Source organism: Podarcis filfolensis, assembly GCF_964270895.1.
Source record: "Podarcis filfolensis genome assembly, chromosome: Z".
NCBI lineage: Eukaryota > Metazoa > Chordata > Lepidosauria > Squamata > Lacertidae > Podarcis > Podarcis filfolensis.
The window spans coordinates 30183902-30208863 of NC_139617.1; the positions used below are offsets into that span (position 1 = coordinate 30183902).

The following is a 24962-nucleotide window of genomic DNA, read 5'->3' on the forward strand; positions in this document are numbered from 1 at the left end:
GGGTGAGTGCCGGATACAGTTCTTCCCTCGTGTCGTACATTACATCGGGCAGGTCTGGCTCGTCCTCCGTGCGCTCGTCGACGTCGATCTCCTCTGCTTCCATCTCCCTGCCTTCGTGTTCAAATCCCACGTCCTCCCCCAACACGTCCATGTCCATCTCTCCCCCGTTCCCCTCTGAGGGTGATGCCTGCCAGGGACCCCCCAGCCACTTCCTGCGCCACTGCTCCTCTGGTTGATTATCCCACCAATAGGAGCGGTCTGAGGCAGAACCCGAGGGTGAACCTTCCGGAGAGCGTATGTGTGGTGCCGTCTCCTCGTCCGAGTCGAACCCCTGGAACGTGCTGCCTGAAAGTGTGGGTGTGAAGAGCCAGTCATCGAAATACTCGGCTGGCATGGGCCTGTGTGGGAAAATGGCATGGAACTCTTCCTTGAGAAGAGGCTCGTCCAAGGCATAGCCCGGCACCCAACTGTTGGCGCTGGCCGGGGTATCCTCTCTGGCAAGAAGGTATTCTACTCCCTCTTCCCCCCATCTCGAGTCTAAAATCTCTGTGGCTTCGTTGATGCGCTCCCCTCTTGGCGACCCCCTTTCCCTGGGTCCTTCTCTGGGCGGATCTGGTGCTGTGCCTGGCTCGTGAAATCTATGCGGTGCTTTGTAGGGCGTGAGCACCGATCTATGGAAGACCGGATGCATTCTGGAACCCTCCGGAAGCGCTAACCGGAAGGCCACTGGATTGACCTGTGCCTGGACTTGGTAAGGCCCTAGCTGCTTATGCCCTAGCTTCTTCTTGGCCAACGATCTGGTCGGCACTGCTTGCGCTGCTAACCAAACCCAGTCTCCCACCTGTATGTCTTCCCCTACTCTCCTGTGTCTGTCAGCCTGCAGTTTGTATGCGTGCTTTGCCAGTTCCAACTGCCTCCTAAGCTGTTCGTGGACTTCCTGCAACTCTGACGCTAATTCTTCCGCTGCCTGCGGCTCCCCCTCCCCCACTCTCTCTAAACCTGGGAAGGTTCTGGGATGCCTCCCGTTGTTGGCGAAGAACGGCGTCACCCCCGTCGACACGTGCTTCGTATTGTTGTAAGCGAACTCTGCGAGGGGCAGGTAGTCCACCCACGTGTTAGGCTGCTGATTGGCGTAGCATCTCAGGTACTGCTGCATGATGGCGTTGACCCTCTCCGCTTGTCCGTTGGTCTGCGGGTGTCTCGCCGACGCTAGATTGATCTTGACGTTCAGGATGCCCATCAACTTTTGCCAGAAGTTCGAGATGAACTGCCGCCCCCGGTCGGATAGAATAGATCGTGGCAGACCGTGGACCTTAAACACGTGGTCTATGAACAGTTTGGCGGTCTGTTCTGCCGTGGCCACCTTCGCACACGGAATGAAGTGTGCCATCTTGGTAAACATGTCCACCACCACAAGCACTGCCGTCTTTCCCCTCGAACTGGGCAGATCCGTGACAAAGTCCAGGGCCACCCGTTCCCACGGCTCAGACGGCGTCTGCAACGGTTCCAGCAATCCCGCCGGCGGTTTGTGCACTGACTTGGCCCTTTGGCAGGTGTCGCATCTCGAGACGTAATCCGCTACTTCCCCCCGCATCTTGGGCCACCAAAAGTCTCTGGTCACTAGTTCTACAGTCTTTTCTCTGCCAAAGTGCCCGGCAGTGGGGGCGTCGTGTAGCTGCTGCAGCACCCTTGCGCGGAGGTCATTCCCCGGCACGTAGAGTGCTCCCTTGCGGATGAGCAAACCGTCTCTGATCTGGAACTCGTCGTCCTTCACCGTGCCCTTGTGCACCTCCTCCATCTTGGCTAGCGCGAAGGGGTCCTCCTGCAACGCTCGACGTACGGCGTCCAGATCCACGGTCGCCGAGGCGCAAGCCCACGCTTCCGGTGCGAAAATGTGCTTGGCTGCCGACGGTGCCTCCTCCTCGAGGTATTGCGGCTTTCTGGACAAGGCATCCGCCATGATGTTGTTGTCACCCGGGATGTACTCTATCTTGAAGTCGAAGTCCGCGAAGAACTCTGCCCATCTAATGTGCCTCTGATTCAGGAACCTCGCCGTGCGCCAGTACTCTAGATTCTTGTGGTCCGTGCGTACCTGCACTGTGTGTCTGGCTCCGATAAGGAAGTGCCGCCACGCTTTGAACGCTGCATGGATGGCTAGCAACTCCCTGTCCCAGATGGTGTAATTCTGCTCCGACTTGCTGAGCTTCCTTGAGTAGAAGGCGCACGGCCTCCAGTCCCCCTGCTGGTCTTGTTGCAACAGTACAGCTCCCACGGCTCTGTCTGAGGCGTCCGTCTCCACCCTCATCGGTCTGCTGGGATTCACATGCAGCAGCTGCTCCTCGGAAGCGAAGAGACGCTTGAGTTTCTGAAAGGACTGCTCCGCTTCCTCCGTCCAGATAAACTTCTTCTTCTTGGAGCTGAGCGTGTCAGTGATGGCCGCCGTTTGCATAGCGAACCCCTTGATGAACTTGCGATAAAAGTTGGCAAAGCCGACAAACCGCTGGACTTCCTTCCTATTGCGCGGGCTTTTCCAGTCCAATACTGAGCGAACCTTGGCGCTGTCCATGGCGAGCCCCTTGTCCGACAGTTTATAGCCCAGGAAATCCACCTCCGTCACGTCGAACTGGCACTTCTCCAGCTTGGCGTACAGCCTGTGCTCCTTTAGTCTCCGCAGAACTTCCCTGACATCCCTCTCGTGCGCTTCTCGCGACTCAGAAAATATCAGGATGTCGTCCAGGAAGCATACGCATTTCTTGTAAAGGAGTCCCGCCAACACGTGATGCATAAAGGCTTGAAAACAGTGAGAGCCATTTTGTAATCCGAAGGGCATAACTCTGTATTCGTAGGTGCCCAGTGGTGTGAACATGGCCGTCTTCCACTCGTCGCCCTCCCGCACACGAATCAGGTTGTACGCGCCTCGCAGATCCAACTTGGTGAAAACGCGTCCTTTCCTTACCGTCGCGAGCAGGTCGTCTATTTTGGGCATGGGGAAGGACGAGGGCTTGGTTTTCGAGTTCAAAATTCGAAAGTCAACTACAAGCCTCTTCTGGGGCGTGTCTCGCTTCTTCACAAAGAATACTGGACTGCCCCCTACAGCTTTCGACTCCCGAATGAACCCGCGCTTCAAATTGTGGTCTATGAACTCCCTAAGTTCCTGCAGTTCGTCCTCAGACATGGAATACAGTTTCCCTGTTGGCAGCGTTGCCCCCGGCAGGAGATCAATCTTGCAGTCATAGGGTCTGTGGGGGGGCAGTTTGTCCGCCTCCTTCTCGCAGAAGACCTCCAAAAACTCCTTGTACTTGTTGGGCACCGCTTGCACCATGCCTAGGTGTAGCTGCGGTGCATCCTCTCGCCCCTCTCCTTCCTGGCAGGTCTGGATGCAGTGCGCTGCGCAGTAGGAAGAGCAGAAGGTCAATTGCCGCTGGTACCACGCTAATGCCGGGCTGTGCCTATCCAGCCAACTCATGCCCAACACTATGGGCGTGTCCGACAATTGGGTGACGTTGAAGCTGATGACTTCTCGGTGATTCCCAATTTGCATCACCATAGGTGGTGTCTGCTGCACCACCTGCCCCCCTAGCAGTTCCCTGCCATCCACTGTGACCACGTTCAGGGGCAGTGTGGCTGGCAGTAGCGCTATGTTGTGTTGTTGAAGGAATTCCAGTGCGATAAAGTCCGCATTACTGCCAGAGTCAATCGTAATCGGCACTTCTAAAGTGAGACCACTGGGCAGCTGGAGCGATGCGGTGAGCTGCACCACTGGTTTGGGCGGGAGGGGATCCGTGGGCTTCAAAATCTCTGGGGACTTCTTCACTGACTCGCCTGGCTGGCCCCCAGTGCTTCCGTTTCCCTGCCGTGGTTCACTTTGCTGAGTTGCTCCCATTACTGTCATTGAAGCTGCAGTGTGCTTGTGGAGCCTCTGGGGACACTCTTTCGCCATGTGCTTCGAACTGTCACAGATGTAACACTTCCTGTTCCCTCTAGGCTGCTTTGTTTTGACTGCTCCCGGTGTTAAGGCTCTGGTGGCTGAATGAGCTCTAGCACCGCCGATCTCCATCGGCTCCTCCCCCCCTGCTTGCGGAGGCGTTGATTGCGCACGCGCGACATCCCTGGGCAAGAGGGAGGGCACTCTGGCTGGTGTGCGTCCCCAACGCCCTTCTCCTCTGTCCCAAGGGCGGTCCTCCAGCCTCACCCCCACTGCAAGCGATCTGTCCACCACTTCCTGGGTGCTTTTGGGTCTCTCCCCCCGCGCTATCTCATCCTTGATTTGGGGGTTCAATCCTTCCCAATAAAGATCTCTAACGGGGGGGGAATCCTTGTCCCACCCCAAGGCATTGACCAATGCAAAAAAGCGGGAGTGATACTGCCTCACGCTGGCTTTCCCTTGTCTCAGCTCAAATATGTCCTTACGGGCAATGTCAATGTCTATTTTCGATAGAAAGCAAGAATCCATCGCTTTAATGAATGCAGCTGAACTCTGGAGCGCTGGGTCCATATCTCTCCACAGATTGCGCAGACATGCTTTCGCCTCTCCATGCAAATGAGACAAGATAAACCCCACTTTTTCTTGCTCATCTCTAAACTCTTTCTCCAGCAGTTTCAGCGCAAACTGCACGTCTGCTCGGAAATTGGGGTACTGCTGCAAATTCCCATCAAAGTGAGATACAATGCTGCCTCCAGTCCTTCCCAACCCGATTCCCTCGGATCTGGAACCCGTTTGTGCCTGCTTAGTAAGCACTTCCAACCTGGCTTGGAGATCTCGGCATGCAGCAGCCGCTTCATCCTCTCTTTTCCTGGAGGCGATTATCTCTGCGCTGAGCTGCGTTACCGCTTCTCGCAGGGAAGCAATTTGCTCTTCAGTAGACATGTCGCTTGACTTTTGTGAGCTCCAAAGGCACCAGTCCTCTTTCTTCCCTGCTTCGCTCCCCACACGCCGCTTGAGTCAAAGAGAACTGATGAAAACTTCTGGGAGATGGGACTTACTGTCAGAGACTGCCTCTAGGTCCCGGCTCACAAAGGACCAACGCTAGCCGGTAGAACGGAATAAAGTCTTTATTGAAGTATAGTTTCCATTTCCTCATCTTAGCGTGCGTCTCTACGTCTATTCCCTAGATCGGCGAAGTCCCATCTGAATCTCCGCCTCCTGTACACCAGTTCAAGACCCTAGCCTTGCTCCACCTTTTGCGTCTCTCCTTTCGCCTCTGGGTCCTACCACCCCCCGGGGTTCCTTCCTTCCTGGATGCCTCGGATGCGGACCCTTCGGATTCCTCCCCCTCCCTTCGGCGGGCTTTAGGACCTGGCTCCCTTTCCGGGCTGCTCATTGCGCCTCCCTCTGGTACATTTGAACTTGGCGCGCGCGCGCTGTCTCCGACCCTCCTCTCTACCGTTTCCTCGCTCTCTGACGCAGGCGTGGCTGCTGCCGGAGAGCTGCCTGTCGCTGGTGCCTGGAACTCCTCCCCCCTGCTGCTCTCTGGTGGAGTAGCTGGTCCGGATTTCCAGCTGCTGCTCTCTGAATCCCCTCTGGTCCCTTCTTCCTGGGGTGCCCCTCTTGGTAACCCCCCAGCTCTGCCCACGGGAGCCCCTTTCTGTGAATCCTCCGATTCGCTGGACAGACTTAGAGATCTCGGACGGCTATCATCGCTAACCTCTCCTTCCGATTCCTCGCCATCCGTTCCCTCTGCTCCTGAACCCCTGACACAAGCGTTCTTATTCCTCAGATGTGATCAGGATTCAGCTTTTCCTTCCTTTCCCTCTATTTTCCTGCTGCACCTGTCCAAAGGCCCATTGAGTGTCACTGGAAATCTAAATTGTTGTAAGCTGGGGTGGGGTGGGGAACAGACTGGATCAGGGTGGCCCAACTTTTCATACCAAGTGGGTTGCAAGAGTACTTTGACATGGAATCCATGGGCTGCACACTGCCTTGTTGCATGGTGGATGGGGAGAGTGAAGCAAGATTTGACACACACCCAGCTCTCTCGCCACCTTATCAAAGCTGCTAAGCGAGACTCTGGGCTTTGAGAAGGAGGCACAAGGCTCTAGTAGGGCCCCAGAACCCTCCCACCTTCTTCACCAAACTGGGAAAACACTAGGCCTTGGGAAGCAAGCAGGGGGACTCTAGGATCCTGCCAGAGCCCTCATGCCTCCTTCCCAAAAAAGACCTCAAGGGCTGCATGTGGCCCTTGGACTGCGTGTTGGACCATCTCAGTCTGGATGATGCTCTGAGTTGCTTCCAGTTCTTGGTTCCTGTAACTGTAGGGGTGGAAGATATGAAAGCAAACTTGCCAAACCAGTCTGCTTGGCAAGGTAATGGCTTTGACTGGCTAGTTAAAACACCGTGATGAACACAACCGAAGTAGTTGCTCTATGCTGTAGAACAAATAGGTGGGCCTTTCCTCTATCCCTTTCATCTAACTGTTAAGTAGGAGAAAAGCAGAGGTACAGAGAGAAAGAAGAAGGAAGGAAGGAAGGAAGGAAGGAAGGAAGGAAGGAAGGAAGGAAGGAAGGGGAATATATGAGCTGAGTTGGAAACCAGACACAGAGATCTGCTTGCTCTGTGATGGATCCAAAGTTATGACTAATGGGGAAGCAAGGCCTGCTGGGATATTAAAGCTGTGAGTCCTTCTGTCCCTTTATTTACATGTGTAAATAAAACCATATTTCCTAAAGACACCATAGTCTGAACTGAGCTTCATTCCAAGGAAACTGAACCCTGGGGAAGCACAGGAATCCCTGGAGTTTCTCACTTCTCAGAGAGTGGGATGGCATGTAACAATATCATTGTTCCTCAGATAGACTTGAGAAATCTTTCCAGTCCATTTGAGGGACTGCTGGAGGTCACATAGTACTTTTTAAGGTGCTTTAACAGCACACCTGAAAATGCTATTAGGCCACTGTCGAGCCATTCCTTCATCAGTGAAATTGCTTCTTAATGGCTCAGGATTTGTTTTTAAAACTGTTTTCTCAGTGGTACCTATCTAGCTGGGAAATCTCTTTAGTGTTAGGCACCAGAGGTTTGACAAGGTAACACTGCCCTGCTGGCAGTCCTACCAACGAAAGGGACAATGGGGTTGGACTAGATGACACTTTGGTCCATTTCAACTCTACAATTTTATGATTCTATGAAGCTGATGTAAAGGGAGGAAAATTTGGAATACTGTGTACAGTTCTGGTCACCACACCTCAAAAAGGACATTGCAGAGCTGGAAAAGGTTCAGAAAAAGGCAGCCAAAATGAACATGGGGTGGAACAACTGTCATATGAGGAAAGGTTACAACATTTGGGGGTTTTTAGCTTAGAAAAAAGTTGGACATCTGTTACAAGCTGCAAGGGCTGTTAGAGTTAGTCACTGAAAGATCTCGCCAGTGTCCAATTGCCATCAAGTGGTATGGGATACAGTGTTACTAAAAATTTTAAATTAACAAACAAGCTGAGCTCAGACTAAGAAAGATAACTTTACTATGGTGTGGTCTGATTTTATAATATTTACTAGCACAAATATTGATATGAAATAAGGTTCGGTTGACGTAGGCTTTCCTTTCCTTTTCACATGATATATAGCAAATGATGCTTGAATTCTTATGTATAAATTTTTAATTTTATTTTGAAATAATCGATTATGAGAGAAATGAGTAACAAACTTACTTGCCTGGTGGATATGATTTGGGCATGGTATACACTATGGTGGTGGTGTTTCATTTATTTATTTTTAAAATAATAATTACTTACTTTTGTTTCCTTAGCAATTTATCAGCTGCCAACCTTTTGTAGAGTCAATTTGTTTCTTTAAAGTGTTTAATAATGTTTTGACAGCTGCAATATTTCTTCTTTTAGTTTCTTACAATTTAATAAACATAATTGTTTAAAAAAGAAAAGTTGAATAAGAAGGACATAATAGGGTTAGGGTTAGGGTAAGGTAAGGGAGGGATTTGAGGAAGTCAACCAAGATGTTTAAAAGGTTGGATTTGTGAAGAATTAAGTTTGTTATTATTGTCTATTTGTTTATTGTTCCCCCCTCCCCCCTTTTTCTTCTTTTTTCCTTTTCTGTTTTTGTGTATCATTTTGCTTTGTGGTTTGTGTTATCACGGTGGAAAATTTAATAAAAATTTATTTAAAAAAAACAAAACATAATAGGAGTTTATAAAATTATGTATGACCTAGAGGAAGTGGATAGAGAAAAGCTTTTCTCCCTCTTTTCTAACACTGGAACTCATGAACATCCAGTGAAGCTGCTGAATGTTGGAAGGTTCAGGACAGATAAAAGGAAGTCCTTCACACAGTGCATAGTTAAACTGTGGAAGTCTCTCTTGCAGGAGGCAGTGATGGCCACCAACCTGGATGGCTTTAAAAAGGGATTAGACCAATTGATGGAGGAAAAGGCTATTTATGGCTACTAGCCACAATGGCTTTGCTCTACCTCTGCTGCTAGAAGACGTAATGCTTCTGAATTCCAGTTGCTGGACACTGCAGGAGGAGAGATGGCTCTTATGACTGAATCCTGCTTGTAGGTTTGCCACAGGCACCTGGTGAGCTACAGGACTAGGTGGGTCTTTGATCCATTAGGGCTTCTTACATATTTGTGAAAGGATGAAAGAAAGTCTGGGGACAGACAGGAAGATAGAGAGAAAAGGAGAGAGGGAGAGAGTTGGCTACTGGACAGCTGTGTCCTGGGGTTCTGGGCATCTCTCCCTGGAGATCTGATGTGAGGGTACAGATCTGTTGCCTGGGTGGAGCACACCCAACTCTCTATTTGGAGATTTGCAAAACTAGAAATTAAAAAAGACCATCTGCACAGTAATCTCTCATTGCAAGGAAGCCAAACACAGGCAACTTCTTGCTGCTTGAGGCAGAACACCTGACTATACAATGCGTGAATTCAAATATGTTTGTCATGCACACTGTCTCACCAGGGAGCCATAATTGGCTGTAGTTCTTTGTTAGGACTCGCTCAAGACATTTTGCTGCCTAAGACAAAGGACAAGAGGGTGCCCTCCCCCCAGGGTACATACAGAAGCCGACTGGACTGTTACCGGAGTGGGGCTGAGTGGGATTTTGAACTCTGGTCTCTCCCAGGATCTAGTCATACACTCTAACCAGTACACTGCTCCAGCTCCCCGGTGAATGCACACTTGAAGACAAACTCAGCCTTGCTTCTACGTAATGTTAACTGCCACTGTAGTCAACCCATGTCTCCCAGCAATCTATCCCTGCCCAGTATAGGAAACAGGCGCATGAGCACATCAGTGAACCTTCTCCCTTCAAGTGCGGTCCACATTCTTACAGACATACTATGAGAACACAACCACACGCAGTCTACTGAACTTGAGCAAAGGATGGCAGAAAGGTGTGATATCTCTGGACACCTGAGTTCTTTGTGCAAGTCCCCCAACAAGGAGCCCAGAAGGCAACTCACAAAGTGTGTCCAAGGCAGAGAGCAAAAGTGCTGGTGAAAAGCCCCTGCAAGTCAAGCACCAAGTGGCTCAAGCAGCAAACCAGGATGTATAGACAGAAAGGCAAAAACATTTTCTCCTCTCAGACAAGCCAGGGACACAATTTGTTCTTGATCCCCCACCAATGGGGTTGATTTCTGCTCGTTAACAGTGGGAACAACCTCATTGGCAGGTTTTTGTGGACCACTTCTCATCATGCAGTAAAGAGTAGCAAAAAGTTTGCAGGTAACTATTACAAGTAAAACAAAACCCTTTCCCAACATCTGGTCAGTCCCCCTACACTCTAAACTCTGCCTATTGACATCAGACAGGCACCTTCACTGTACACATTTTGGTGCCTGCTAAAAACATACAGTATTTATTTGGACAATCCTAAACAGATGTGTAGATTGTTAATGTGCATTTTAATTCATTTTTAGTTTCCTCTTGCTTTTATATTTCAAGTTTTATATATTTTTTACTGATAATTTTATTGTTCCGCTCTCTTTGTAAACTGCTTTGATGTCCCACCCTAATAACATTAATTTTTGCAGGGAAGTGTCCCTGCCAGGATTCTGCTTACTCATGCTGGATCTTGTGATGGTTTGATGGTTGTGTCCCAGTTTCAGGAACTTGCATTGGGAGTGTGGGGCTTTTTAACTAATGAAGCCAGGCGAGGGCACTTTGACTTTGTGAATGCAACTTTCTGACATTTCCCAGCAGATCATGTGGACACATATGAGAATGCTGGAAAACAACTGGGAGAAGATAAAGCACACACTGTGCAGCTTTTGACAGGAGCAGCAAACTAGCAGTGCAAGCATGATGCTTTGAGGGTTGTTGCTGTTTTCAATCAATCAGCATATAAATTTTACAAAATAAATAAACATTCTACACCAAATTTGAAGAAAGGTGCTCCTAAAAGTAGATGCCCCTCACTTCTTTTGACCAAGGAATAGATTCTGGGAAGTGTTTTTTCTCTCTATATTGTTTGATTTCTGAATTCTTATTAAATGTTGTTCTCCCACTCTTTATCTAAAAAGCTCAGGCAAGCTTCCCTGAGTATCTAGGAACATTTTCTCTATTTTTTATTTATTTATACTGATGCATTTCTTAATATATGTGATTTTTGCATTCTGCTATCTTCCTGACAGTCATTTTAACTGCAGATAATGAAAGACAGCATCTCTTTAATTGCCAATAATGGAATGCAGATCACAAAAGAGGTGCAAATTGTGTGCTTTGAAAATATTTGCCATCTACTTATTCTGAATAATCAACAGTATTCAACAGTGTTGTTGTGAAGGAAACCTGTCCCATTTGTAAGCCGTAAATAAGAGACCCCGGCAAGAGGAACCTTGCATTGAAGAAGCCGGAAAAACCTAAATTTCTCTGGCTGAAAGTGATGCAAGTCAGCAGAACGAGGCACATAGCTGATGCAGTATAAATATACTGACAGTCACCTTATCATGCTTAGAGAGACCCAACCCAAATAAGCAAGGGCAACCACAGCAGAAAACATATTTGCACCATAACACAAAGGGAGATGGGGCTTTTGTACTGTTTTCTGTGATGTCTGATCTTCAGATAAGGAATAGATGCATGCGAGAGAAAGAGAGAGAGAGAGGGAGAATGCAAGAGCTGTTCCTTACCTGGCAAAGCCTTGGCCCATTTCACAACATGCACCAGGTGCCTCTCGCCCAACTCATTCAAGCTGGTCAAAAGGGCAGCAAAGGAATCAGGCTGGTTGTTGTCATGGCCAGCACACACCACGCCTGGCTCGATAGCTTCCAGGACATTGAGGAAGATGGGCTGGCACTCCAGGCTCTCAATGTGTGTCATGGCCATCTTTGGAGCTTGCTCCTCTGTAGGGCTGGAGGGGCCCGCTGCTTCCCCTTCTTCTTGCATCTTCAGGTTTCCCAGCTTCTTTAACTTGCGGGCTGCAGCAAGTAACAAGAACAAAAGAACTGAGAACAGAAGAAGAGCCTGGTTCGACCAGGCCAGTGACCAATCTAGTCCAGAATCCCGTTGTTACAATGGCCAAATACCCCAAAGAACCTAGGAATTTAGATAAACTGCTCCTGGATCTGGAGGTTACATAGGAATGTCAGAAGGGGGCCCATCTAGTCCAGCACCCACTCTTCAATGGTTAATCAGATGCCCCAATCGGAAACCCACGAGCAGGTTCCGTGCACAAGAGCACGTTCCCTCCCTCTAGCTTCCAACAAATGGTGTTCAGAAGCACTGCTGTCTCTGACCATGAAGGCAGAGCACACACATCTTGGCCAGTAGCCATAAATAGCCCTCTCCTCCATTAAAGCCACCTTAGTTAGCTATTGCAGCCTCCAGAGGGAACAAGTTCCATAGCTCAACTATGTGCTGTGTAAATAAGTTTAGTCAGAAAACTTGACTCTGTGGGCCAGCTGAGACCCCCATTCAGGTCAGCAATCAGCACACAGAAGCTGATGGAGAAGCTCATAAGAAGTTGTTGATGGTGGCTCCCACTTAACGGCAGGTAGCTGATGAGAACCTGCTGCAGTGTGCTGAATGGCCACCTGTCAGGGATTCTTTAGCTGCGATTCCTGCATTGCAGAGGGGTGGACAAGGTGGCCCTTGGAGGTGCCTTACAACTCTACAATTCTATCATTCTATGAATGTGGGTGTTGGCAAGCCAAAACAACTGCTCAAGCAGCAACTGGGGCAGTGGTGTGATGGCTGAATTCTGGGAGCTTCTAAGGATTCACTGAATGCACAGCCAACAGGCCTAGAGATGGCATGGGCAGGATTTTCTTACAATCACTGAAATTGTTGTGGATACACCATAAGATAAGCCAACCTCCTAGCTTCTGCTAGGACTTTTGGCTTCTCAGCCACCATAAGACTGTTCCCGCCCCCCAGCCATGACAGCTACTGGTATTACCTATTGTCTTTAGCCAATTAGAACATCTCTAATTAGAGGCATTATTCCTACAAATACCCCAGTGGTGCAGCATGGGTTACCAGTGACCGGGGCTGCGTGGAAGGGGAGAAGGGAGGGAAACGGATGGAGTATGCATGTGCATTCAACTGCCCAATGGCATCCGTGTCACCTGGAGAATAGTTCCACTGTCTGGAGAGATCACTTCCTGGTTTGCATGGAGAATCCGTTTTCAACGGAGTCCAGGGATGGAAGCGTGAAGCTGTACTGAGGCAGCACCGGGTGTTGAAAATTTGCACACCTAACAATTTTGCATCTGGGGCAACTACCTTTTTTGCCCCATCATGCTAAGCCACTGGAATACCCTACTTGGGACACACAACAGACAATTATTATTATTATCAATTTATTTATTACCCACCCTTCACCCTAAGGTACCAGTGTGGGTAAAAGCACTAAAAACAATATTAAAAGCAATTTAAAACAGCAAGGATCCCTATAAAATCATATCATTCAGCATCAAGGAAATAATGCTGAAGATAATGCAGAAATGGTGCAGAACCCCAGTTAAACTTTCCTATATGCATAAACATACTTCACCTATGTCCTGGACTCCTGGTGAGGGTGTGGGGACAGGAGGAGCTATAGGCACTTGTAGTGGACATGCCCAATTGTGGTAAATTTTAGGGCAGAAATGTTTAATCAGATAAGTAATGTTGCAAATCAGCATGTCACCAAGCCTCCAGAGCTTGAGTTACTGATTCTGTGTTTAAATGAGAATCAGAATTTGGGGGATAAATCACTAATTGGATTACTATTGGTGGCTGCATGTAGGGTTATAGCCTCACTCTGGAATAACTTGAAAGATGCAAACATTTATTAATGATTGGAAGCCCCTTATGGACTTTTTTGTACAAAAAGGAAGATGAGCTAGAGATATCTGGGTTTGAAGACAGAGAAAAAATGTCTGTTTACAGCTCAGCCGGTAGAGCATAAGACTCTTAATCTTAGAGTTATGGGTTCAAGCCCTATGTTGGGTTCAAGCCCCATGTTGGTCCCTTCCAACTCTACAATTCTATGTTAAGAGAAAAGTTAGAAGTGACTATGGAGCAAAGGTTTTGCATTTGTCTATAAAGCTGGTAGACGGAGAATAGCAAGTCTTTATTTTCTTTTTTAGTTTTTATGTTAAAAAACACTTCATATTTGATGTTAACTGTTGTATATTGCTTCTTTTTTGTTTTTTCAAGCATTAATAGAAACTTTTTTTAAAAAAGAATTGATTCATCTATAGCATTTCTATCCCACCTATCAGAACTCACTATGAAGTTGTTATAGTAAGTGCCACACTTTTAACATTTGGGGGGAAAGGTGCTGACACTGCATACCCCAGAAAGAAAGCACTGCCACTTTTTCTTCCAGGGAGCTCAGGGTGGCCAACACAGTTCTCCCCTGCTTATTTGATCCCTGTTAGGCAGGTTAGGCTGAGAGGCTGTGATTTGCCCAAGGCCACACCCAGTGAGCTTCATGATGGCAAAGTGGGGGGATTTGAACATTGGTCTCCCCCAGGTCCTAGTCTGAAACTACACCACACTGGCTTTCCACCTAGATATGTGTGGCTGGACCTCTCTCCTGGAAACCTGCAAAACAGAATGGAACCTTTTCAAAATCTCTCCTGCCTAAGCTCTGATAAAAGAGAGAACAGGAACCAGAGAAAAGAAATCCCAGAGAGATGCCAGGTTGCTTCAAGGTGGCATTTAAGCAGACCCTGTTCCTAGCAGACAGCAACATTCACAACACAGACCTTGCATCATATTACACAGGAACAGGAACAAAACACAAGGAAGCCTGTGATTACGACTCTCTAATTGTCTGAAATAGGCTGTTTATTGCATTTATTTATTTATATTCACTCCTCAGTGTCTGCATTAATATTTGGCAATGCTTGTAGCTGTAAAAGAAAAGGTCTGCGGAGCCAAATTTTGTTATTCTAGACAGAAAACAATGACCATTTTATCCCTCCGCATCAACCCCCAGAAGTGTGCCAGCTTGGGGGGTGGGCAATTAGGTAAAGCAGAGAGGGGTGGAGAAGAACCCTGATTGCTCGATTTCAGCAAGAGAAAAAATAAAATGAAATGTGCTGTCCTTGGGGTTCTGGCTCCCAACATTAAACGATACTTATCTGAAACTTCCTTTGGCCATAATTAGAAAAATAAGCCTCCCGACGTAAAAACGTCAAATCAAAGAGCAGCCCTGTAAATCAGTGCAAAAGCTGATCTTTTAAATAATATGCTTTGGATGATCTACAGTAACAGCAATTAAGGGAGGCTCTGTAAAAATGGGAACAGGGCAATAAAAAAAGGAGAGTGAGTAAGCTTGGAAAAAAACAAGAGCAGAGTGCAGGGTGATATATTCTGGCAGTAATTTCTGTGGGACAGAACCAAAGAGAAAGAGAGGGAGGGAGGGAGGGAGAGTGATAGTGAGATCTACTCATTCCCAGCTCCCACCAAAGTTCAGGATACAGCCACATCACCAAGTTTTCCAAGATCAGCAGCTGGTGCTTTGCTTAGCTTAGAGACCATTTCCCCTTGAGCTCCTCTGTCAGGCTAGAGCAGCTGATCTGTGCTTCCCCTTTAGCAGAAATAGCCATAGCTGAGCGGCTAGTCAATCCCCGCTGGCATCTCAACATTGCTCTTCTTGCCTGCTGGATTAGGCAAAAGGGGCCCCATCTAGCTCAGCATCCTGTTCTCATAGTGGCCTCACAGTTGCCTATCGTGGGGAACCTGAAAGCAGGATTACAGTATAAGATCAAGACTCTCCCTTCCTGCAGTTTCCAGCATCTGATATTCAGAAGCATTGCTGCCTCCAACTGTGGAGGGCACATCATAACCATCCTGGCTAGTAGCCATCGATAGCCCTCTCCTCCTCCATGAATCTGTCAAATTCTCTTTTCAAGCCATCCAAGTTAGTGGCCTCCTGTGAAGGTGAATTCCATAGTTTAACTCTGTGCTGCGTGAAAGGAGGATTCCCCCTGGCCATGCCGCAGTTTAAGCAGCCCGCGGTCACGCCCACAGCTGTGCTAATTGGACAGCTGGGGGGTTGACGTGGCTAGGAGTCACCGTGATGCGGGCGGCATCCCTCCGCCTTCCAGCCAGGTCACTGAGAGGACCTGGATGCCCAGCTGCAACACCTCCCACCAGGGAAGGTGAGCGGACAGAGAGAAAGAGAGAGAGAGAGAGAGAGAGAGAGAGAGAGAGAGAGAGAGAGAGAGAGAGACACATCTACTTATTCATTTCTTTATTTTTACCACACCTTTCCCCCTGACAGGCCTCAAAGTGGCTTATAGAGAAAAGTAAGAACTGTTAAAAACACAGGGAAAAAATCATTAAAGAACAATTACTTTTTAATTTTTTTAATTAATTTTATATATCACCCTTCATTGAGAGACCACAGGGCAGTGTACAGCATAAAACACAAAACCATTATATAATAATAGTAAAAGGAAGAAAAGGACACCCCCTCTCTTTAAAAGACTGTAGATCATTAACAGCTGAAGGCCTGGTTGACGAAGAATGTTTTTGCCTGGGGAGCCACTGCAAAGAAGGTCCTGTTCTCATGTTGCCACCCTGTAGACTTTCGGTTGAGGGAGCCATACATAATTTTATAAATTCCTATCTGCAACCTTTCTTCATAGGAGAGTTGCTCCACCCCCCTTCATCATTTTGGTTGTCTTTTTCTGAACTATTGCCAACTCTACAATCTCCATTTTGAGGTAAGGTAACCAGATCTCTAGGCAGGGCAGAGAGAGACACTCTTGCCTGAAACCCCGAGGAGCAGTTGCTGGTCAGTATAGACAATACTGAACAAGATGGACCAATGGTATGTCTCGGTCTAAGAATCTCTGTGGGAAACCATAGCAGTGGTCATCAACACCCAACAAAAAGGCCGCTTGCGAAGACCCAAGCTTGCCCAGTCACATGGAAAGGAATCATTTCCCCTGAATCAGCACACACGTTTTCCAGATTTGAATATTCAGTAAATCAGCCGTCACCAATCTGGGGCCCACTGTATATTTTGAATGGCAACTTGAGCCAGCCACCACAAAGCATAAAGTTTACACTAGTGGTTCCCAAAGAGGGGAGTGGGATTACTGAGATTGGGGGCACTATATGCTAATGGGAAAGCGGCAGGAGTCGCTGGAGATGTCAATGTCTATCAGACCTTGAAAAGCTTGTATAGATGGTACTTAACATCGAGTAAATTGGAAAAAATGTATAAATCCAAATCAAATAAGTGTTGGAAATGTAAAGAGAAAGAAAGTTCTTTTTTATCATATGTGATGGTCTTGTAGTAAGGTTAAAGCTTACTGGGAAATGATATATAATGAATTGAAAAAGATGTTTAAAATAATGTTTGTAAAAAAAAAACACACCAGAAGCTTTACTTATGGGAATTATAGGGACAGAAATACCCAAACTGTATAGAAATTTACCGTATTCATGTATGTGGCTACAGCGGCAAGAAGGTTACTTGCCTCAAAATGAAAAGAAGAAGTCCCAGTCAAAGAAGAATGGATACAAAAACTTAAGGAATATGAAGAAATGGTGAAAATTACCGGAAAAATAAGAAATCAAGATAACAAACCATTTATAAAAGAATGGAAATGGTTTATTGAATATTTATAAATAAACTGTAAACAGAAAGGAACATTGGCACAGTATTATAATAACCTGCAGTTTTTTAAGAGTATGTATTTAAAGTAGATGAATAAATGAGTAAATTAAGTTAATCTGGATAAGCAGAAAATATTAAAAATAAATTTAAGGAACTGCAGAAAGAGGGGGAAGTCAAGTTCTGAAATGTTAAAATGATTATAAAATTACTAAAATGTATAAAACTGAAAATCATAAATAAAGTAATAAAAATAAAATAAAAGCTTGTATTGTTGGATCAAGTTCATCAGTTTTGTTGGATTAATTAAACTAAATAGTCTTAACTGGATTTTGAACGAACGTGCAATAAATTGTTCCTGGATTGAATTTTACTGGTTTACTATCTTCCTTAGGGGGTCATGCAAATCACTGTTCTGAATAATGATTTTTTTAATAGGGTTGGGAGCACTGGTGGATGAGTTTGTGGAACTGAGGGGGAGATGGCCTCCAAAATTTGGGAACCATCGCTTACATAGAAAGCAGATAAACATCACTACCTTATGCCACAGTTTCCAAACATTGCCAGAAACAGGTTTAGAAAAGCATTTGCAAAAGCAATTTTAATTTGTTGCAATCATTTGTTTATCTAGAGCAAGTTTGCTGTGGGACAACAGATGAAAATGAAATAATAATAATAGGAAAGGAGCGTGATTTTTCACCCAAGACATTGCATCATGTTACAATGCAGTGGTGGAACATGGGCAGAAAACTCTCCAGGTTTAAGAGCTTTTGGGAGCTATATCCTCCCAGCTCTAAACATCTGTCCCACTTGACAAAAAAAGTTTTCCTTAAGGGGAGAAAAAATGTATATCTTACATAGACTGCAGACTAGAAAGTGGACTAAGACAAGAAGGGTGGCTAACAGACTTCCGGGTTAGCGCGACCGGCTAATGGCGGATTCCCTCCGAGCTCCGGAGGGAATCGGCTGCGCAGGAGCTGGGTCTGGCCGCTGCGGCGACGCGGGGACCCTCAGAAATCACAGGCACTGAAGCCTGTGAACCTGGTGACTTGGCGGGCACCATTTGCGCCCCCCGACCTGCGAAGGAGCCTTTTTAAAGGCTTCGGAACGGGGGACGGGGTGAGCGGCGCGGTGCTGAGAGTCGACTGCTCCTCCTGCGGAGTGAAGCCGCATGCCGTGGTCGGAGAGCACTGACTTCTTGTGAACAATTGGACTTTAAAAGTAACAACCCGTGAGTAGTACGGAAATTGGACTTGAAAAGGAATTTTTTTTTTTGTTAAATTTGGAACGATCGGGGAAGGTGCAAACAGGAAGTCTGCCTCCCCGTCTTGTAAATATTTTAAAGCAAGGACTAATTAACTAAGGTCGAGAGAATTTCTTTTTCTTCATTGGGTAAAAGATATTAATTTCACGATTTGGCAGTATAAGCATAAATAACCTTATCGGAGGATAAGAGCTAATTTTGAGAGCTGAAGTGCCACCCCCCCGGACCCGGGAGTGATCCGCGAGAGAGCCTGTTGAGGAGATATAGAAGAGTTTGACAGCTGTCAAAATTAGCTGTCAAGAAGGAAAAAGAGAACTTTGTTTCTGCTGTCTCTGCTGGAAATATTTGTTGCAATTTGGTCATATTTTGTTGAAAATAAGGAAGAACTGATACAAACTAACTTGACTTTTGGATTTGAACTGGAAAGAATACTAAGTAACCAAAATCCCTCTAGAGGGGGATTTGGGACATTACAAGAATGGCTGGAGGAGGGAAAATTCAAGCTGGGCTGGACAGAGCTTTTGTTCTCTTGGGAAAGTTACAAGGCCAAATGGATGTTTTGGTTACAAATGTTGCAACTCTGAACTTAACAGTAAATAATATCATTGAATTTGATAAGGATTTGACTCAGGAAGCCCAGGCAGCTGGACAAAAAGAGACATTTGAGAGTTTTGAGAGTATGGAGAAGGAGACATATGTTGATTCTGAAGAAAAGGAAGGAGGAGCTGTAATTTTGCAGATGACAAAGGAGAGCCAGAGGCCTGACATGATGGTTACAAAGGAAAATAAGAAATCGAGCCAGAGGCCTGACATGACGGCTATAAAGGAAAATAAATACTGGATGATGAAAATCTGGTTTGAATTGGAGATTGAAGAATGGAGAGATCTCCTTATGTGGAGATCTGAAGACCTATGGATTACAAATTTGATCAAGGTGGAAGTTGGAGCTTTCGGGACAATTGGACTTAAAAGGAGTAAGAAACAAGATTTGGGCTCCTTTTTCAAGTATGGAGGTCTGGCTGGAAGAAACATGGACTTTATGGGGACAGAGCTTCTCCGAGATCTGGTGTTTAATACTAAAGACTATAAAAAAAACCGGCAGAGAGGAACTGAGAGAGAACTAAGAGCCTCGGATGTGAGGTCTCCAGGCTGATAGTAGATTAAGACTGATGGACATTTGTTGGGGATCAAAACCGGGAAAGGGGGTGGCGGGGTTTGAGAATCCAAAGGGTGTATAACTATAATCTGTTTTTCTTTTATTTTGTTTTGCTATTAGTAAGAAAATTGGGGAATTCGTGGAAGGGAATTTGGGTCGGCTTTAGAAAAAGGTTTTAAGAATGAGTACTGATGTATAAATAATGATGTTTATAAGTTAAAATGGGTTTTTTATTCAAAATGAACTAAATATAAAAAGGTTAAAAATTGGGGATAAGAACTTGCTGAACTAGCAATTTGAATTGGAATATAAGAAGGGGAGGTGTGGGGAAGTCAGGGAAATATGTCATTGAAAATATGGATTGTAAACTTTATGTGTTTTTTGAATTTTTTCTTTTTTCCTTTTTTGATTTTTTTTTTACTAAGATGGAAAAATTTTAATAAACATTTATTAAAAAAAAAAAAGAAGGGTGGCTAACAGATGGTGCTGTTGGTCCCAAAACAAACTTGCACCAACCACCAATTTCAATCAGTTGTTTATTACCCATCTAAATGTTTAAATGGACATTTATGGACCACACAACATTGATTTAGTTCATAAGGGCCCCCTTTAGGCTCAAAACGGGGATGAGAATTCAAACTGCCAGAAAACCCTTAAGATTGACAAGATTTGCCATTTACTGTTGAATTAGGTATGCAATTATAAGGCTGCATGTGTGACCAAGGTCTTAGGGTGGAAAGGAGAAACATGAATTCTACAGGCATGGCAAGGGGTTCTAGTTCAGCTGTGGAACACACACTTAGCAGGCAGTAAAGCACAGATTTATTTATTTATGCTTATTTAATAACATTTATATACTGCTTGATTTCAAAAAAATCTTCAAAGCAGTTTACAAAAAGAATAAAATACTAAAATCATTACTAAAAACAATTAAAACATGCAGAAAATTAAAACCAGAAATAAACTAAAAACAAACAAACAAAACAAAAACAAAACAGCATTCCAGATATCTGGTGCAATTTTTGGCATCTCTAGTGTGGTGTAGTGGTAAGAATGGGAGATCAAGGTTCAAATCTTCCTAAGCAGCCCTGAAGGCACTGGGTGTGACCTGGAGAACTAAGTCCCTGCCATTCAGCCTAACCTCCCTCACAGGGTTATTGTGGGACCTAAATGAAGAGGGGGAGAACCACGGATGCCACCTTGAGCTCTTGGAGAAAAAGGTGGGGAAATAAATGCAATAAATAAATATAGTAGATAAATCTGCCTGACAGGTCAATCTGACGTGGCATAAACTGGCTTGATATGCTCAGGACTTCCACAGAATTGCTGCTAGAAGCAGCCTTGAGACTACAATATTCAGCCGCCCCAGTCAGCATGGGAGCATTGTGGGCCAAAACATCCAGAGAGCACCAGGTTGCGGGGAAGAGGGCAAGACTAAGTAAGGATCTTTCTTACCTTCTTCCTCTCACATAGGCTGCTAAAGATTAGACCAATTTGTAGAGGCAGAAGGCTATTGATGGCTCCTAGCCACAATGGCTGTGCTCTGCCTCCATAGCCAGAGGCAGAAGTGTTTCTGAACACCAGTTGCTGGGAACCGAAGGAGAGGGACAGGGATCTTGTGCTCGAATTCTGCTTGTGATTTTCCCATAGCCACTGGGAGAACAGGACGCTGGACTTATGTTCTTACACATGGTGTAGTTTGAGAAGGGAATGAGATTGCATGTCCCTGAAGTGCTAACTTCAGGCGGCAGAATCATATTTTTGAATATTTCCTTTGTTAATACTTGTCTATCAGTTTGCAAGCAGAAAGCTACTACCACAACAAGAGGACATAGCTAGAACCCTTCACCCTGCTGTGCTAACGAGTTATGTAAGTTTTGTTTTGTTTCACATAAGGAAGAATTCACAAATCACAAGCAAACCAAATGCCAGGTCACAATAACCTTTTCATGCAAGGCGAGAAGAATTCCTTTGGCTGCCTTTCCCAGATTTCTGCAGCTCTTCAAGTGTGACCCAACCATAATCCTGTAAACAGAATGTCTGCTGTCTGCTGTTCGGATGAGGCCCATGACCCATCTAGTCCAGCATCCTGTTCTCACAGTGGCCAACCGAGACGCCTCTGGAAAACCCACAAGCAGGATCTGAGCACAAGAGCACCTCTCTGCTCCTTTGTTTTCCAGTGTTTTCTAATGGAGGCCCAACACAGCCACTGGTAGCCCTCTCCTCCAAGAAGCCTCCAGGAGTTGTGTTGTCTCCACCCGAAGTGCTGTGTTGCAGGCATTAGTTACAAACACCTATACAGCTAAGCCTTTACTGGTTACTGATGCTCAGTTCTATTACATTCCTGGCTGCATATTATTTATTGCATTGAACTGAAATAGTGCTTCATAATAGTGTTTTATATGTCTGTTCTTCCCAAAGTGGATGGTACTGCCTCGTGGGGATGGGGGTGGGAGGGATTTCCTGGGGGACGGCACTAAGAGACAATGGGGTGGCAGGGGGACACTGGAGGTGTAAACAACTATCAGATTTTGAAAAGCTGACATCACTGGATCAAGTCCATCCATTTTGTTGAATTAAATAAACACAATAGTTTAAAGTAGATTGTGAATAAATGGGCAATTCATTGTTACTGATTTGAATTTGTCTGTATTATGATCTTCTTTGGTGGGTCATGCAAACTGCTATTCTGAATAATGCTTTTTATAGGGTAGGGGGCACTGAAGATGAGATTATTGAACCAATGCGAACAGCTTTGCCTGAAAAAGTCTGGGAACCACTGATGTAGATAATAGTGTTTTTATATAGTTGTATATAAGGTCCACCTTTTTTCTACGCCATGTTCATAAGTTATCTGTGTCCAGGGCAGCTGTCTACCAGCTCCATCTGGTACGCAGGCTGAGACCCTACCTGCCTGTGGACTGTCTCGCCAGAGTGGTGCATGCTCGAGTTATCTCCTGCTTGGACTACTGCAATGCGCTCTACGTGGGGCTACCTTTGAAGGTGACTCGGAAACTGCAATTAATCCAGAATGTGGCAGCAAGGCTGGTGACTGAGAGTGGCCACCAATACGATATAACACCGGTCCTGAGAGAGCTACATTGGCTCTCAGTACGTTTCTGGGCACAATTCAAAGTATTGGTGCTGACCTTTAAAGCCCTAAATAGCCTCGGTCCTGTATACCTGAAGGAGCGTTTCCACCCCTACCGTTCAGCCAGGACACTGAGGTCCAGTGCCGAGGGTCTTCCGGTGTTTCCCTCACTGCGAGAAAAGAAGTTACAGAGAACCAGGCATGTGCCTTCTCAGTAGTGGCGCCTGCTTTGTGGAACGCCCTTCCATCAGATGTCAAGGAAATAAATAACTGTCTGACTTTTAGAAGACATCTGAAGACAGCCCTATTTAGGGAAGTTTTTAATGTTTAATGCTGTATTGTGTTTTTAATATATGGTTGGAGCCACCCAGAGTGGCTGGAGAAATCCAGCCAGATGGGCGGGGTATTATTATTATTATTATTATTAACTGTTTTTAATATTGCATTTTAATACTGTTACCCGTCCTGGCACTTTATGATGAAAGGCAGATAACAAACAAACAAACAAACAAACAAACAAACAAACAAACAAACAAACGTATAGTAAACTGCATATATACGTGTTGACTGTATCTACATGGTTTTGATAATATATAAATTTTCATATCTGAATACTTTGTCTCTTTTGTCTATATGTGCCGAATCACAAATGGGACAAACCAGTGGTTCCCAAACTTTTTGGGTCCCATGACCCCTTGGTTCCATAAGCTCATCCCCAACACCCACTACCCTACTCAATAAAAGGCATTATTCAGAAAAGCATTTTGCATGACCCATTAACGATAAGAAAATAAAACTCAAGGCAGTAACAATTAATTGCACATTTATCCAAAATCCAGTGGAAAGTATTTAGTTTAGCAAAGCTAAAAATGGATGAACTTGATCCAGTGATATCAGCTTCTCCAAGTCTAATAGTCTTATACCCCTCCAGCATCCTCTGCTGGCTGCTTACCTCTTAGCAGGTAATCCTACACCCTATCCCTCTGGGCACCACTAGGATACAAGAATTAAGTATCTGGATTCTATGGTATGAAAGGGTATATTACTGCCTAGATAACAAGCAGGCATGGCCACCATGTATTTCAGGGGGTGGTAAAGGAACTCAAAGAGCTTACCTGTTGCTCTCCAGATGTTTTGCACCACGACACCCATCAAACTTGCCCACTGGCCATGCTGGATGGGGACCTGGAAGACTAGTCACATCTCAAGAGCAAGACAAGATAAAAGGAAGGGCTTCTTCATACAATGCATTGCTAAACTATGGAACTCATCACCACATGAGGAAGGGAGGGTCACGAACCTAGACGGCTTTTAAAGTGTCTCAGACAAATTCATGAAGGAGAATAAGACTGTTGGTGGTGGCTAGCCATGAAGGCTATGCTCTCCCTCCACAGTTGGATGCGGCAATGCTTCTGAATACCAGCTGCTGGAAACCACAAGAGTGAGAAGTGATCAAATTCTGCTTCTGGGCTTCCCACAGGCATCCTGTTGACCACTGTGAAGACAGGATGCTGGACTAGATGGGCCACTGGCCTGATCCAGCAGGGCTCTTCTTATGAGTATTAGACTGACTATCCCCTAGTCTAAGCCATGCCCCCAGAATAGGAGATGTGTTTCAGAAGACATTAAGAAGTGGCAGCTTTATCTGGACGGGTGAAAGTTTCCTGAGAAAGGCTGATTTCATGTGGCAACATTGCGAGGGGGTAGAAATTGTTCTATAGGTCTTCAATATTGCTTTATTAAGCTGAAACACACAAGAGGTTTTTTTAGTGGAAAGCTGGATGATGCAGCCCAGAGTTTGGACAAACACAGAAATATGGCCAGTTCTTCTCTCCCCCTTCTCCTGCCCAACTTCTCAGCCACTGCTTAGATCAGGACAGCTGATTCAAATGGTGGTTTACATTTCTGCAATGTGTTCTGGATTCCTGCTGCAACAGAAGATATTGTTCTGCTTACTGGTGGGTATCAATGAGGTCCTTCATGCATGTCCGAGAGGAGGAATGCTATGCAGCATCTCAACATGATGTCGTATGGCAGGGGGTTTGACTACGTGACCCTTGAGTCCTTTCCAGCTCTATAACATACTATTCTAACTGGTGTGTGTGTAAAAGATGTGACCAAGATGATGAAGGATATGGAAACTAAGCTTAATGAGGCACAATTGAGGGAGTGGGGATGCTTAGCCTGGAGAAGAGGAGACTGAGAGATGACATGAGAGCCATCTTCAAATACAATGATACCTCGGGTTAAGTACTTAATTCGTTCTGGTGGTCCGTACAGTGTACAGTGGTACCTCGGGTTACAGATGCTTCAGGTTACAGATTCTGCTAACCTGGAAGTAGTACCTCGGGTTGAGAACTCTACCTCAGGATGAGAACAGAAATCGCGCAGCAGCGGCATGGGAGGCCCCATTAGCTAAAGTGGTACCTCAGGTTAAGAAC

General features: G+C 45.8%; 1 protein-coding gene and 1 long non-coding RNA gene across 3 annotated transcripts in view; both read right to left on the reverse strand.

Annotated features, from left to right (window-relative positions):
- LOC310754565 overlaps positions 1-24962 on the reverse strand; it is a 632985-nt gene that overhangs the window by 257621 nt on the left and 350402 nt on the right. The window lies entirely within an intron of this gene.
- AR (androgen receptor) overlaps positions 1-24962 on the reverse strand; it is a 260564-nt gene that overhangs the window by 61624 nt on the left and 173978 nt on the right. For both annotated transcript variants that reach the window (XM_083596370.1, XM_083596371.1), the window contains exon 4: positions 11078-11365. In XM_083596370.1, the coding sequence (XP_083452496.1) occupies positions 11078-11365 (288 nt within the window). The remainder of the gene's footprint in view (positions 1-11077; positions 11366-24962) is intronic.